This window comes from Notechis scutatus, chromosome 4, assembly GCF_049901735.1.
Source record: "Notechis scutatus isolate UNSWTSFEM ecotype Mainland chromosome 4, rNotScu1.2, whole genome shotgun sequence".
Lineage (NCBI taxonomy): Eukaryota > Metazoa > Chordata > Lepidosauria > Squamata > Elapidae > Notechis > Notechis scutatus.
The window spans coordinates 92,722,255-92,739,188 of NC_142012.1; the positions used below are offsets into that span (position 1 = coordinate 92,722,255).

Genomic DNA, 16,934 nt, shown 5'->3' on the forward strand with positions numbered 1-16,934 from the left:
GAAAAAGGAACATCAAAAGAGCAAGCCCACGTTGTCATTCGTGTTTTATATGATCCTCATTCACAGCAAGTCATGCTTTGCCTCTTAAAGCAATGGAGAAGGGCGAGGTCTTCTTAACTGTATAATCAGAGACACAGGACCTTAAGCTGGGAAGGACTATCACAATACAGGTAATCCTTGACTTACAACCACAACTGAGCCAAAAACTTCCACTGCTAAGCAAGACAGTTAATTTTGCCCAATTTTACCACCGTTCTTGCCACAGTTGTTAAAGTGAATCACTGCAGTTGGTTAAGTTAATAACACAGTCGTGAAATGAAACGGGCTTCCCCATTGACTTTCTTTGTGAGAAGGTCACAAAAGATGATCACGTGACACCCCCCGGGACACTGCAACCGTCATAAATACCAGCCAATGGCCAAAGGTCCAAATTTGGATTTTGTGACCATTGGGGATGGCTGCAACAGTCCTAAGTGTGAGAATCAGTCATAAGTTACTTTTTTCAGTGCTGTTGTAAATTCAAACAGTCACTAAACAAATGGTTGTAAGTCAAGGATATCTACCTATACAGGATATCGAGGTGAGAAATAGGAATTTTACAGTAGGCTTAAAATATTTTTTCAATAATTGGGAACCATCTGAAAAACAGTAAACTGTTGCTCCTCAGTAAAAGAGGTTTTATTTTTTTTTAACCCAAAAAAGAAAAATCAACCTTAAGTTTCACTGAATTAGATATTTCACTGTTATGAACAATTAAGTGGGTATTTTCTGGTTTTTAGATGTTCTGATGCTCAGATGTTTCTGTGGCACTATCACGTAGTTACTATTTTATTTTAAGTTCAAACATGAATTTTTTCTTACTGGAGAAAAAATTGCTTAACTTTTGCTTCAGGAAAGGTTGTGAAATCTTATCCAGTATTTCAAAAAACCATCATATTTTTTTCCCTATTTGTGGTTTTTACAGGGAGGAGAAAGTAAATGGTAGGCTTTAAACTGGAATTTAGTGTTTCAGAAACAATACTTAGAAAAACCAAGCCACAGATGAACACTGGAACAATCAATCATTTACCCTGTTTTGAACAGACACATGAAATAAAACTTTAAATTTCTTCCAAGAGAAGAAATTTCAACTTATATTATCAAGCTTCACCTCACCATTTAAGAGTGATGTGTCCTGTCATCACCTCTTAAATGAAGACTGACCTCTCCTCACCCCGTTCCTGTAATCTTAAATTCTGTAGAAGAATTTAAGTCTTAAATTAAGTTCTGCAGAAGAAAGACCTGCTATTTTAATTCACAGGATGGAACCATGTGAAAGTAAATCAAAGAGCATTCCAACTCTTTCTAAGTGATTGACAGCAGAGGATTATTTCCAGTGCTGATTTAAAAAGCGTGAGTAAAAACAACTCCTTTTGAATTGTATCTTGCAAGAGAAAGTGCACTGATGCACTTTAATCAAGATGAAAATTGCGATTTTGCAGTCCTTTTCAGAACTTTAAGTTATAGAAAGAAAATTGCTTAACATGATAGTTCCCCCACAGCTTAAACTTAATGCAAAGTATCAAGGGGCAGCTCTAATGGCCTTGGCCTTCATTCTATCCAGATTTCCCTCAAATATGAGGTTAGCACCCTGATCAAAGTAAATTAACATCTGCAGCGTTTTCTAAGGGAACAGTACCACAACCATTACTCTTACAACACTTTTAAAAATACATTTTGGCAACAAATCTATAAAAAAATGCTTTAAATATGGAATAGTCACTAAAAGCAAAGTTACTACAACAAGCTTAAGTGCTTTGCTGGCATTTCAAACTACTGTAAATTTTAAGACATGCCTAAATTGAATCTATTTTCTTTTATTTAAGAAAGAATTTTTCTATACACAATGATGTTGGATTGTTATGTGTAAAATTGATCTGGTTGTGCAGTTCCTGGTGCTGATCAGAAATACTTGCTTTAGCGTTCAATTGTTCTTTGTATCCTTGTTCAAATATATTGTGGTAAGCGGTACACTGATTAAGGTTGTTTATTAAGGTATTTTCAATCTAAGCCAGTGGTCACCAACTGGTGGGCTACGGCCCACTGGTGGGTCTCAAGAAAATTTTGGTGGGCTGCAGAGAAACGTCACCCCCAGAGCAATTAATCCAGACTCCGCAGGAACACAAGGCTGCACCGCCCACATGACCTGCAGGAACCCTCCCCACCCACTCATTCCTTACCTGGCAAACTTGCCTGCTAAGTTGCTATTTTTCCTTTTTCCGACCATCTGCTGTGCCGGGAGATTTAGATTAGCTAGAAAGCAGAAAATCGTTGGATTTCTTGCTTTCTAGCTAATCTTTAGATCTTCGGCTCTGCTTTTAAGCACAGCCGAACCTCCCTTAGGACTGAAAGTTCTCTTATTCAGTGCAGACTCACAGCAAGCAAATTTTATGTGACAGACTGAGCTAGCCGATGGCAGATAAGATAGATCACTGAATGATTCTGTAAGCAACTCAATCTGCCTGCCTGCTTTGCCTGCTTTTGGGTAAAAGTTGCTTTTTTTAATAAAAAATTCAATATTTACATACAAGGTGTGTTGTGAGTTAATTTTGTGAGTTTGCTTGCTAGCAAATTTTATGTGACAGACTTAGCTAGCCCATGGCAGATGGATCTCTGAATGAATCTGTGATTCTATGAGCAACTCAATCTGCCTGCCTGCTTTGCCTGATTTTGGGTAAAAGTTGCTCTTTTGTTATAAAAAATTCAATATTTATATAAATATTTATAATATTTACATACAAGCCATGCCCAGCCAGTCACATTACCACCAAGCCACACCCACAAATTAGGCCATGCCCATAGAACCGGTTAGTGGTCCCTGGGATCTAAAATTATGAGTTTGGTGGTCCCTGAGGTCCAAAAGGTTGGCGACCCCTGATCTAAGCAATCTAAATAGAAAGATCATTGGGCCCTATCCAACAAGATGCAGTTCAATGAGCAACGATGATTAGGGGACTGGATACTAAAACACATGAAGAACAGTTACAGGATCTGGTCATGGCTAGTCTGGTGACGAGAAGGAACAGGGGAGACATGATAGCAGTGTTCCAATATTTGAGGGGCTGCCTCAAAGAAGAGGAGGGGTCAATTTATTTTCCAAAGTACCAGAGGACTGGACAAGAAACAATGGATGGAAACTAATCAAGGAAAGAAGCAACCTGGAATTAAGGAAAAATTTCCTAACAGTGAGGACAATTAACCAGTGGAACAGCTTGCCACCAGAAATTGTAGGTGCTTCATCACTGGAGGTTTTTAAGAAGAGACTGGACAGTCACTTGTCTGAAATGGTATAGGATCTCCTGCTTGAGCAGGGGGCTGGACTAGAAGACCTCAAAGGTCCCTTCGAGCTCTATTCGGATCCTAAATGATTCTAAAGTTTCCTTTTCCCATTCCCTTAAGCAGCTGCACACAAAAAAAGGCACAAACAGCTTTGGATGGGCTAAGGTGACCCAGGTAAATGCAGTTTATTTTTTATAAATGGGGGGAAAAATGAGCACTTGCTTGAAACACATGGAAATAGAACCAGGAGGAACCATGAAAGTATTTGATTCAGTGATATTTTTGTGCATTATCTGAATCGCAAAGGTAGGGGAACTCACTTTCATGGCTAAAATCCGTTTTATGTGTTGCCTTCAGAGACATCTGCAGGAGGGGGTAAAAAAAGGTCAAGATAGCAACCATGACCACAGAAGTTCCATCTTGACATATTTTTTTAATAGCCTCCTTTGAATACCTCTGATGCTCTTTTATGTGATCTGGCTATTTTTCAAGTATGAAAATGCAGCCGCAATGGATACAGGAGTTCATTTTTCCTTCAAACTTAGCTCAATACCGAATGATTTTACTAAAAACGTGCAGCCTGCAGCAATTTGGGAAAGAAGACTTTCCTGTTACAGAGACAAGACAATGATTTACTGCTCTCTGAAGAATCTTGGATTAAGCTGTGAAGCCTCATAACTAAATCGACTCATGTGAAGCAAGAGGCCCTTTTCAATGATCTAGCACAACAGCTCCTTCTGCTTAGAAATACTGAATTTAACAACGAATGAATATCAATGTACCTGAAGTTATTAATCATCTCTCTTTAGTGAACTGTAACTCTTAGGAAAGATTAAGAGAGCTAAAAACTCTTAGTGGAGGCCACTAAAAAAAAATAAACAAAGCCTGAAATGGAAAAAGAGAGAAGCTTGTTGTATAGGTTGTATATATGAGCCGTTGGTGGAGTAGTGGTTAGAATGCATGATTGCAGGCTAACTCTGCCCATTGTCAGAAGTTCGATCCTGACTGGCTCAGCCTTCCATCCTACCGAGATCAGTAAAACAGGACCCAGATTGTTGAGGGCAATACGCTGACTCTGTAAACCCCTTGAGAGGGCTGTTAAGCACTATGGAGTGTATATAAGTGCTACTGCTACATGTAAGTTTTTCAGAATTATTTGTACTTAGTATTTCAGACACCTTCCTGTACGAACAGAGGCTTCATTTAAAGGTTTCTATTGGAGACAACGCACACCTGAGGCTCACAACATAAATCATTCTCCACACCATCAAGAACTTTCAAAAAGATTTTGTATTATAAATATATTGTCTTTTTTCAGAAAGCCCCTCCATTGGAACGTAAGATTTGGTATTGTTGGTAAGGGAAGTAGGCATTTTCTTATACATATGGTTTCATACAAATTCAGACTTGGTAGATAAGGCACAGTGCTCTATGTTTAAGTTAGAACTGATCTTGTCTCCATGCCTTCATGGGGTAAAATTGTTCTTCCTTACAGAATAAAAGCAGCAGTACATTTAAAATTACAATCTTGAGTCACAGTGAAATTTAAAAAGACGAGCCGTACTTAGACACACACAAAAAAGTCATTTTCTGCAACCTGCCTTCACACAGTGTCCTCCGACATATGTAGACAAAGCACAGCTGCAGTCTTTTAGATGTGGACAGTTACTGGCTCATTTCTTGGAATTAGCTCAATGAGCTTGTGAGGGATAAGGGGGAAAATCGATACTGGACAGGATAATTTGTTTCTGAAGTTTTTTGGCACTTGGTAAAACCAGACAATTTGGAGTGAAGGCCTAGAAGCACAAACGGCTAGGTGTAGAAATTTTGAAGTCAATCAAATCTGGTTTACGAGCCCTTAACCCAGTTCTGCAGAAAAGTTCAGGCATTCAAAACCAAAGAAACAAGCAGAAGTGATATATAATATCTTACCATCCAAGCAAAGCACTTGTCAGATGATGAGAAGTTGATATATCCATTCTGCTTCCTTCACAAACTTGGTGTCTCTACAGAACTGTTTTAGCCATGGCATTATACAGTTGTTAGAAATGAAATATATCACTCAATAAAAATGTTTAAATGGGTATATCTGCAAAATATATATGTGTATATATTTTGTCCATAGATAAAATATTTGTCCATAGATGATTGGCACTGGAGACAAAAGTTGGAGTGGGATATTAGTGTAAACTATCACTGTTAATCAAGGCAATGAGAAAGGGAAAATAATTTGGACTAAAACAATAAAAAGGGGAATGGTATCATTCAAACTCTGATAAGGCACACCGTCTTCGAAACTCTTGCCCACGTTCGTGGATCCATTTATTGGAGACTATAAAAGAAGAAGAAAAGGAAGTATCTGTTAGCTCATAAAATGTCCATCCGATTTTCCCTTCAAAAGCTCAAGACAGTGTACACAGCATTTGTTCCAGCAACCATCAAAAGGGTAGGTTGGGCTGAAAGACAATGACAGAAGCTAGTGAGATTTCTTGGACGAGGGTGAAGATGAACCTATTTCTCCCCCAGTTCTCAACCAACACCATAACCATCTCACCACACCGGTAATTCAACCTGGTTATATTTAATGATTAATCTACCTATAGAAGTGTCATATAAATTGCATCATATAGGTCAGTGGTGGCTAACCTTTTTGGGCTCCTGTGCCAAAAATTGTGTGCACAATCCCCTCACACCGCCCCTCCACTTACCTGCACTGTGCCTCACAGCTGATTTTCGAATAGGCCCGTTTCTTCACTTTCTGTAATACTGGAAGTAACAAAGCAGGCCTATTATTTGGGCCTGCAGAGGCTTTTTACAAAGGCTGAAAATCAGCTGTGAGGCATGTGCATGCACAGTGAGGTAAGTTTGCCTGCGGCTCACATGCCGGTACAAATGGTTCTGCATGCCACCTGTGGCACGCGTGCCATAGGTTCGCTATCACAGATATAGGTAGTCCTCGACTTATGACCACAACTGAGCCCAAAATTTCCATTGTTAAGCAAGACAGATGTTGTGAGTTTTGCCTCATTTTATGACCTGTCTTGCCACAGTTGTTAAGTGAATCAGTGCAGTTGTAAATTTAGTAATATGGTTTAAAGTGAATCTGGCTTCCATCATTGCTTTGCTTGTCAGAAGGTGGCAAAAGCTGGTGCACGTGACCCTGGGACACCACAACCGTCATAAATATGAATCAGCTGCCATATATGACCATAGGGATGCTGCAACACTCATAAATGTAGAAAATGTTCATGTCATGAGTCGCTTTTCTTCCAGTGCCACTGTAACTTGTAGATTGAAGACTACCTGTACTTATTATTGGGATGAGGAGAATTAGAGTGCTGTGCTTTTTTTTAAAAAAAGTTTGTTTTATAGCAAAAAGACAAACAAATAAAACCATCTTTCTGTTCAACGGTGTGTCGGTTGGGTACATATATCTTGTGCACATAATAATATTATCATACATTCTTACTTGTTTATATTTATAACCATTCTAATCAATATTTTATATCACATTTATCAGTTGTTGTATTATCATTAACATTATACCCTGTTTCTCCAACAATACGGCCTCCCCCAATAGGAAGTCCCAGCATGTTTTATAGGCATGAAATGAAATTAAGCCCCTCCCCCCAAATTAAGGCCTATATTAAAACATGCGAAATGGGGGGAATGGTGGGGGGGCTTGCCGTTAGGAAGTACTTTTGTTGCACACCCGGATATGGTGCTGCCTGCGTTGACCTCGATACGAAGTGCTCCACCAACGCTGAGGTCAACATCCAAGCTGTCACCGCCCGCCCGAAGATGCAAGGGGGGGGGGGAATTAAGTCACCCCCAAAAAGACGACCTAGCCATTTTTTCGGGGCTCAAAAAAAAATAAGACCCGGCCTTATTATATGAGAAACACGGTAGCTATTGTCTTTCAAAAATATATTTCATTTTTACTTAAATTATATTCATTTTCTTACTCAGTCTAAATTCAATCAATTATGATATATTACACTATTATTACATATTTCAATTTCTTACTCTTCTGTCTAGCCATTCATAGAATAAATTCCAAATTTTATAATAATCTTTTTAAAAAATAAGAGTGCTGTGCTTGAACCATGTCTGTCAGGCCTGAGCCCAAAGACAACACGATCCAATCAAGTTCAATCCTTTATTTGCTTACAACTACCCTGTTTCCCCCAAAATACGACCTACTATCTTAGCTTGATTTTTACACGTGCACCCAATATAAGCCCTACCCCTAAAATAAGCCTTAATTAAGATTCCACCCACTCCAGAGTGCACTGGTAAAAATCAAGCTAGGGTGGGGATTGGGGGTGGTGGAGCTGCTCTGCTACTTACCTTTGGACAGCTGTAGCCAGGTCTCACACACCCTGATACCTGCCTCGCTGGCCCATTTCTTCTGCAGCCGGCAAGGCTTTCCTGAAGGCCTCTGTAACTGGTAACAGAGCTCCAGATCGATCCGGAGCTCTGTTATCGGCTGCAGAGGCTTTCAGGAAAGCTTTGCTAGCTGCAGAAGAAGAAATTCCTGAAGGCCTCTGACAGCGAAAAGGAGGATGGTGGCGACAAGTGAGGTTAGTCGGTGGTTGACACCCCCCCAAAATAAGACCTGGTGCCTTTTTTGGGTGGCAAAAAAAAAAAAAAAGACAGGGTCTTATTTTCGGGGAAACAGCGTAATAGACAGAATCTTGTGAAGCAAAAGTGCTATCCTTTTACTATCTAAGAGATTCCAGGATATGGCTATCCTGAACCTTTTCCTTCCTTCTCCCACCAGCTCAGGTCTGCACTGTCTCTTAATCCAGGCCTTTCTGTGGGAATTCTCCTCACTGCTGTTTTAGATGCACATTCCATCAAAATACCTAAGTGTCAAACCATTTTTCAAGTTAGAAACAGGTTCTGGTTTTGGACCCGAACTTCACATAGATCACTGCTGGGACTAAGAGGTACTTAGCATCAGAGGGATCATTAAGTCATTTTCCACCCCCAACCCGTTTCTAAATAGCCCGTGTCGTACGTTGTAGATTAAACAACTTCTCTTCGCTGTTTGCAATGGGAGAAAGTAAAAATATATACAAAAAACATTCAAGTTTGTTTCCAATTCTGATTCCACACTCTTCCTAAAAAAGTTTAATAATTCCTTCTACATGAGACATTTCAAGTATGTTCCACACATGATTTAAAAGGAGACTATTAAAATCTTATCTTTCAAATTTCATACATACCCCATTTGTTACCGACTAATACTGGGCATGCGGCGTGCCGGGTGCTGTAGTCTCCTTCACCGCTTGGGAAAAGATTGTACCAAAATACCGCTGTCCCCTGGTAAAACACAAAGTAACAGCGACTTATTTGGGAGCTAACTTTTGAAAAATGCCATACTAAAGAGGGAATACAGAATGTAAATATTCACCAAGTGCCTGACAGGATGTGGCAAAGCACTCCCCATCACCCCTGCTTTGGTTTCTAATATTTCTCAAATGCTGCCATTTCAGAGGGTGGGCAAGATATAGATAGTCCTCAGTTAACAATAATTGGAAGTGGAATTTCCATCGCTAAGTGATGAGATGCAACATCATGTTAAAGAATTTCTTAGCAATAGCAAAACTGACACTTCCTATTGCCATTGTTAACCGAAACCCCGCCCCCCCGACCCGACATTAGTTGAAGATGCACCAAGACCACTTCCACCCATCATGCCAGGACAAGCTACCAGAGTATAACATGGGAGCAAATCCCATTTCCAAACAGCACTGATGGAAGTTACCTAGTTTGGTAATGAAATGTCTCCTAGAAAGCAACCAAGTTCAAAGGACCAAGGACCTCTCATTTCAACCCCGAGCTACAAATATTCTCCTCTATGAAGATCAACCCCAATACAAGCTATTCCTGGCTTGGTTCCCTCCCAGCTGTGAGCCTCAATAAGGTAAGAGTCTGCCGCCATTTTAACTCCTCTGACCCACTTTATCTTTCCCCCTCCATCTCTGCCCTTTGGGCCACCATGAACTCCACTGCTTCTGACACCACCACCACTCCAGGTGATCTACACTGTCTTCTTCCTCCCTGTTCTGACCCAGCTTCCCAAACACAACAAACCCTCTGAAGTGAACTCCACAAAGATTCCTTTACTAGGAATGCCAGCAGCCCCAGCAAAAATTCATCTCGCAGGCTAACAAGTCTGGCCGGAAGATGAATAGTTGTCTGCCACACCTATTCATCTCCACCTCCTGCATTTTGTCCCAAGCTAGGGAGGGGCCTCATTAGCAGCAGTGGTTCTTCCTTCCCCAGGATTGGCTCACGGCTTTCCATCGCTCTCCTCTTCTCTGCCTATTGTGCATCCACACATCAGGCACTGGACCCAGCTGTTCCTCTTCTTCTTCTTCAACCACCTCCAAACCTAGGAGCTGTTGATTCTCCATCTGAGGGCTGATGGATGGCCCAGGCTCCGCCTCTGTCTCTCTCTCTCTCTGCCAGCTCAATTTCCTCTTCCCCCTTGGGGCTCCCAGGTTGCCCTGATGCTGATCCTAACTCCCACGCTGCCTCCTCCTCTGATTCTGCTGTTGGAGGGGCCGGCGGCTGACAGGCCACAACACTCCCGCTGAAGAGGCACACCTGGGCTGGCCCTGTACAAGGCACTTGCTGGCTGTGCCAGGTCTTCTTCCCAAGAACGTTTGCAACCTTGTCCAAATAGTGTGTAGCTTACTCTTGAGGCTTTGGAAGTGGAGCATAGGGTGTAGGGCCAGGAGAGGCAGCGGAGTGGAGGGCAGTCAAGGGGGTAGAGATAAGGGGGAGACAAGCAGGTGGGAAGAATTGAAGCATCTCTGCAGTTATGAATGTGGATGGACTGCCAAGCCATCTGAATTTTGATTATATGATTGCAAGGGTATTCTTTCAGTAACCATACGTAACTACTATTCCTTCAGCAGTGCCCTAGCTTTAAATGGTCACTGAACAAATGGCCACCAGGAGAGGACTACCTGTATTCCATTTCAAAAGATTTTAAGGGTGAATTTTCACAAAATTATCCATCTCAAGCACAAAATGCTGAAAACAACTCAAAAGTAAAAGGTCGATGGAATTTCACCTGGGAAATGGTTGAAAACAGAACGTTTTGCACATCCTATCTACATTCTTCTCATCCAAGTTTAAACAGCTGTGCGTTATTTCAGTTTCATTACAAATGAGGACAGCCCCAAATCTTTTAATAAAAACATTCTTAAGACTATTTATTTCTTATAATTTATTGTAAAACGTAACAGGAATGGGCAAAAAAATTAGGATTGCAAACTGATGTTTGCTTCTGATGTGGAAGCTAAGCTTGTTGCCAGTGTTCAAATTGCTGTGTCTAAACTTAGATATAATAACAAAGAATTATTTTGTAAGTCCAGAGCTATTGCTTCAAGGCCTATGAGAGAAGAAAGAAAAAAAGACGTGTGGCACAACGATTCCTATGTACAGGTAGTACTTGACTTACAGCTGGTCTCTCAGTGACCATACAACTGACACCCCCCACCAAAAGCACCAGACTAAGAGAAAGCAAATTGACAGGTCATGACTGGTCCTATAGACTGACAACTTCCAAGGTGAAATCAGAAGCTGTTACAACTGCTTCCTATTCTGGCAACCCAAACTATTGATATAGCCTAAGATGGAATCAAAAGACATAAAGAATTCTTTGAATCAGTGTATGGTAAGAGAACAAAATGGCAAGCAGTGTGATGACCCGTAGTCTCTCAAAATAACACAAAACCCAAAACATACATTAAAGTCTGATAAGGCCTTCAACTTAACTTCATTGTTTTATTAGGCAGTTTAAAGTCACAAAAGTAAATAATGAGGCAAAAAGAAAACCAAAACAAACCGCATTGACGAGAGTTCTCAAGCAAGCCAAGATAACTAATCATAAACTCCAGGAAAATAACCGAGGAAACCTCTTTCAAAGTAAACACTTAACTCTGATTCCAGCAATTCTAACTGTGTCAGTTACAGACGTATATACATAGCTCCCAGCTGCAAGCCACGAGGAGGATCATGGTAATCTCCTCTTGAGTAGACCTCGCTTTTCCCTGATCCTCTCCTCCCTGCGTGACCTAGGATGGATAGGGGATGGGCCTGGATCCTCCTCTGACTGCTCAGCCGGCCTCTGCCCTTCCCCAGCCTCCTCCACCACCTCTGGAGCCACACTCCCACTCCCTGTTGGCTGTTCCTCCCTCCTCTTCCTCAGAGTCAGTCTCCAACAGAGGCATGACAGGCAGGCAGGCAGGGAGGGAGGGAGAGACGGCCTGGACTTGTCCTATCTTTTCTTTAAAAGTGTTACTTCCAAAACCCAACTCTTACCTTTCTGCCAGCAAAAATGAAAAGATACTAATACTTTTATGAGGTACATGGAGAGAATGGCCAGAGATGGTCACTTTACATGTACACCTTCTGCTTACCTTCTTTGGCCAAACGCTGGCTCCGACTTCAGGGAATACCGTTGCTCCTCCTGCTGCCACATCACTCATCTGAAAAGGAGAAAAAGTGGCTATCTATTCACAACTCTCTTTGAACCATAACTGAAAAGGAATCCCACAGATTCCATCAATGAACTGATAAAACAAGGTAAAATTTTGATGGCACCAAAAATTATTTATGCTACCCTGTTTCTCCAACAATACGGCCTCCCCCAATAGGAAGTCCCAGCAGGGCTCAAAACAAAATAAGACCGCCTATTTGACGGTAATTGAAAGAAAGCAATAATCAAAGATGGTAAAAGGCTGCAAGAATTCTTTATTTGGCAAAATAGTACATATAGCTCAGTAATACAGAGGTACATATATGCTGATCATACGAATGCTGATGAAACTATATTGTTAGGTTACGGACAAGGGAAAAGCTTTTGGGATTGTGGTGGAAAACTGAGAGAAAAAAAATTGCCCTGTGGATATTTGCTGTGAAAAAAGACAAATTCCATGTTGGGAAAATCAGGAGGAAAAGAATGAGAAAATAAAGCTACCAACATCATCATGTTTTCTTAAAGCTTAACCTGATTTGGTATGTTTTGTGCTTTTTGTGCTTGCCATAAAAATATTGTAGCCCTTAAAAAAGGGGCAGAAAATAATAAAATAATTAATCATCTGAAGCCAACATCATAACAAGGAAAAACTCCGTCCAGAGTACACTGGGGTAAGACAGGTGGCCAATAAATTTAATAAATAATTTTAAAAAGTGAACACAGATGAACATAAGGGGGATGACAGTGGTAAAGAAAGCCAATCGAGAGAGATATTCCCCCATTTTCTCACATCTAGAACTGAGATCTCCCAGTGAAGGCGAACAATGCGAAATTTAGGACAGGATAAAAGAAATGTGTATGACCCCTTCTTATGAATGCCTCCAATAACAGTACCTGCCCTTTGGAACACCTTGCCACCCCAAGGCAAGATCTGCTCCCATGCTTCTGACCTTCCCTAAGGACCTGAAGACCTGCCTCTGCCAATTGGTTTGGGGGCCCAATGGGAGTGCTGGAAGTGGTTGATGGATTAAGAGAAGACCCCCCTACCTCCCCCCTCCCATGCATCTTGCTCCCTTCCTTCCCATCTTTTTAATTTAATCTTTACTGTTATGAAAGATATTTGTTCTCCTTGGTTTCATTGGCTTTCATTGTTGTAAGTCGGCTCGAAGTGAGATGGACAGCAAACAAATCTTATGATTTTCAATATTTACTTAAAGGGGAAAAAAATACAGGAGGATGAGGAAATATTTTGCTCGTGGGCTCCTTGATGGGTTTTCCAGAAGCATTTGGCTGGGCACCATGGTAACAGAATAATGGCTTAACTGGCAGCACAATAGTGAAGTAAAAACTTTCCATGTTGAAAGTTCTAAATCTTCAATTAAAAGCCACAACTAAAGTACTGTACTATGGGAAGCTGGTTGGTCTGTTTGACAGACTTTAGAGAAGTGCTATCATTTATAGGTGACAATCTTCAATTGAATGTGCCAATTCCCTGACTTAGGATATGTCCATCGGCATAGTCTGGTACACACAGCACTGGATGGGCCAATCTTTGATTTGATCAAGCACACCTATTACGTTCTTACTGGATATTTATGATAAGGGATATCTAGCTATGGATACCAATGAAAAATTGGTTCACTCCATTAACCTATAAAAACATAACTCATGAGGTACAATACGGAATATTTCTCCCAAACTGCTGTGTGTAATACAAAACACTTGACCTTCTATGGTGCCATAACATAAATCAGAACAATACAACACTCCCCACCAAACTCTGTATTCTTCAGCAACTGATATTTTCTCTCCCACTGAGACAAATTCCTTCACTGCATTATAAGTGCGGACATCTTGTCTTACTTACGTAGAATAGCCACGTAGCAATTCTATTGCCTGTACCCAGTTCTTTAAAGGCATCTGGTTCATCTTTCTGTGTTCAAAGACATAGATGGTATTAGGAGTAAAAAAACCAATAGCACACAGAGGAAACATTTTTAAATATAATTCTTCTTGGAATGTCTGAAAAGAAAGGAAGGGTTTTCTCCTTGAAGTTAAAATTGTTTTATTCAGGTAATAACTCTTTTGAATACCTGGGTTACAAAGTTAGCCCACAAAATTCTTAAGACACAAAGCATGGTTTTGTTATTCCATCACTTTATATACAAGGGGAAATCTGCAACACGTACTTGTTGAAAACTCTCTTCTTTTGGGAATAGATAAGAGAGCCTATGTTCATGAAATTGATCAGGAGCTTTTTTGGAAACCCACCCAAACAATGCCAAGATACGTAATAATATCCTATGCATTTATGTTGTCTTTGTAACAGGTCACTGCAATGCAATGGTTCACTTTTTGGCAATTAAAATTCCAGCCATTTTGAGCCAACGCTTTATGAATGCCTGGAACACATCATGGATGATCTTCCACCAGATGTTATATGCAGGGGTGGGATATGACCGGTGTAACTACCGGTTCGGTGATTTTACATTTTGCGCAAACGTTTTGCATGTGCGTGTATATCATCGTCAGCTAGCTGCCTGGACAGCTGAGCAGCGCTGCACGCAGGTGCACAGCGGTTGAAAAAGCACTTTTCCTTGCTTTGTCAACCGCAGCTGTGTTGCGCAAAGCAGCTGTGGTTGAAAAACAGGAAATAAAGGTCAGGTAAGAGCCGGGCGGGCCAAAACAGCAGTAGACATAGAACCGGTTCTATGTATGCTCTTTGTCTGCTGCTCTTCAGAACTACTGGTTCTACAGAGGTAGACAGAACCGGTAGAATCCCACCCCTGGTTATATCCTATTTTTCCTATTTTACAAGATCCAATGTGTTTTGGAGAATCCATTATGCAATTGCCTTTAATCTTCTGTTTTGTGCGATTTGCCAAATTTGACTGGATGTACAGTCGCACTTGAAAGATTACTGGTGATATAAAGTCTACTTAAGGTACTACGATTCCAATACCACAGCCATTACTAAACAGCCTTCTTTAAAGCACACGGGTTTTCCAAATAGCCCACAAAGAAACAATCATCAGTTAAACAGAGCAGACATATGCAAATCTCTTTATACCCAGCTTCCAGTGTGCTACAGTACCTACAAAACAAACTCTCCTACATCTAAAAATAATTTTAAAAAGTCCAGACAAGAAGGGATTGTATGCTGTCCACTAGCTGCAATTCATGTCAGCCAAACAGCTAAATTATACTTGACAGCTTAACCATGTTCTGCCAATGCAAACAGAATGTCTTTCATCCTAGAATTACAAGATAAACCTTTTCGTGCTGGTAAACTTAATTACTTTCATATGCAGATGTTTAAAATAGTTTTTAAAATTGCGGTGCTTCTTCCATACTATTAAGGACTGCAATAGTTTCTTCCCTATGCTCAATTTAAACGGGAGATTTTTTTTTTTTTTTAATAAAAAAGTTTTATTGATTTTAACAACAAATAAAAACACATAAAACATAAAACATAACATAAGAACATCATCATTCTTCATAAATTTACAGACAGTGTATCGGTTGGTTTATCACTTCTTTTTGTGCATCTATTTCATAGTCATCATAATAATTATATTACATAATAACTCATATTATCAATCAACAATTATATATCCTAATATCCTTATTAAACAATCATTTGACTATAATTTAACTAATTCATGTTGCTTACAGATAACTATAATTTAGTTAATTTATAACAAATCGTAAAATCATACCAAATCTATCTTAATATAATATTCTAAAATATTATCAAAACCAAAATATATATATATTCTATTATTATATTGTTTTATCTAACCATTGATAAAAAAGATCCCAAACTTCATAGAATTGTTTATCTTCTTGTTCTCTAATTTCAAATGTCAATCTACTCATTTCAGCACATTCCAATAGATTTTATTTTTAAATGGCTAGGAACAAACTATAATCATAAATCAAGGACTCCAGTCATCCCACGGAAGTTTGTTTGACACCTGTGCTCTGATATTTTTTAAACCATGTATGTACACTATAATTAGCTATTTTTTAAAAAATCTTAATTGTCTCAGAAGTTGTAGAAACTGGGATATCATTGGATACATGATGTTTCTGCTGCTACTGTATTGCATTTATCTTCTAATTATTTGGCACTGATTTTACACTTCATGGTTTTCTTTCTTATAAATCACTATTTTATTGTAAGTAGCCCTGACAAGGCCCATTAGTGGCTGGAATAAAAACATCATTAAATAAATAAAATATTAAACTGAAATACGTTGGCCATTATGTAGCATAGTAGAATTTATAACACAACACTATAGAAGTTCACAGGTACACTGCAAAAATATTAGGACAGAAATTAAAGTTATGCATGATTACAGGTTAATACATTGTTGATTTTGAGAAACACACCAGAGGATTTTAAGCAATAGGGTGAATCACAGTTTGATCTTGTGTTAAGGCAAGAATTTTTTAATTACTGTCGGACAGGAGGAAAAATGTTAATTGAAAATGTTACTTTACACCAATGCTCTGTACATCACCATTTGAATTTATCCATATCTTTGATTAAAATAGTTCATTAAGAAAAAATAAATAAACAGGCATTAAAATGCAGATATACTCAATTTCAAAATCATTTTATTACTATTTTTTTGATCAGCACAACACTTAAACCAGGGATACAAACTGTCATTATTTTAATGAGCTAAATTTGAGAAATGAATATAGTTAAAAGCAAAAGCTATTGCATTGTCTATGTGCCGCTGATATAATATAAAGTTGCTTTATTCCCTATGAGTCAGCAACTTTTCTCTGTAAAGCAATTCTATGAAGTGACACTTTTAAGGCTTTCCTTAAGAGTTCACTGCAACTATCTTTTTATCGTTCAAATGGTGATTTAAGAAGCTTTATCCATTCAGACGGATTAGACCACTCAAAAGCCCAAATTTAATACAGATATAAGGCACTTTGGACAGGGTCCCCAAAGCCTAAAATCCGCAAACTTTTCCTTCACCCATCATTTTACTTGCCCGAGCAAAGTCATAGTGAGGCTCATATTGTCCTCCCACTCCATAATTTGCTACCTGGAAAAAAAAAGAAACACAGGACATATGAAGAATCCCAAAGGCGA

At 39.5% G+C, this 16,934-nt stretch overlaps 1 protein-coding gene across 6 annotated transcripts in view; it reads right to left on the reverse strand.

Moving 5' to 3' along the window:
• Positions 1-4,590: 4,590 nt before the first annotated feature.
• Positions 4,591-16,934, reverse strand: part of P4HA1 (prolyl 4-hydroxylase subunit alpha 1) — a 45,791-nt gene continuing 33,447 nt past the window's right edge. For 2 of the 6 annotated variants that reach the window (XM_026681240.2, XM_026681243.2), the window contains exons 11-15: positions 16,834-16,887; positions 13,686-13,751; positions 11,760-11,828; positions 8,550-8,646; positions 4,591-5,650 (exon numbers count right to left, since the gene is read on the reverse strand). In XM_026681240.2, the coding sequence (XP_026537025.1) occupies positions 5,580-5,650; positions 8,550-8,646; positions 11,760-11,828; positions 13,686-13,751; positions 16,834-16,887 (357 nt within the window). In that variant the 3' untranslated portion in view covers positions 4,591-5,579. Of the gene's footprint in view, positions 5,651-8,549; positions 8,647-11,759; positions 11,829-13,685; positions 13,752-16,829; positions 16,888-16,934 lie in introns of all 6 variants that reach the window. The other 4 variants (XM_087964111.1, XM_087964112.1, XM_087964110.1 and 1 more) reach the window with 2 other exon arrangements.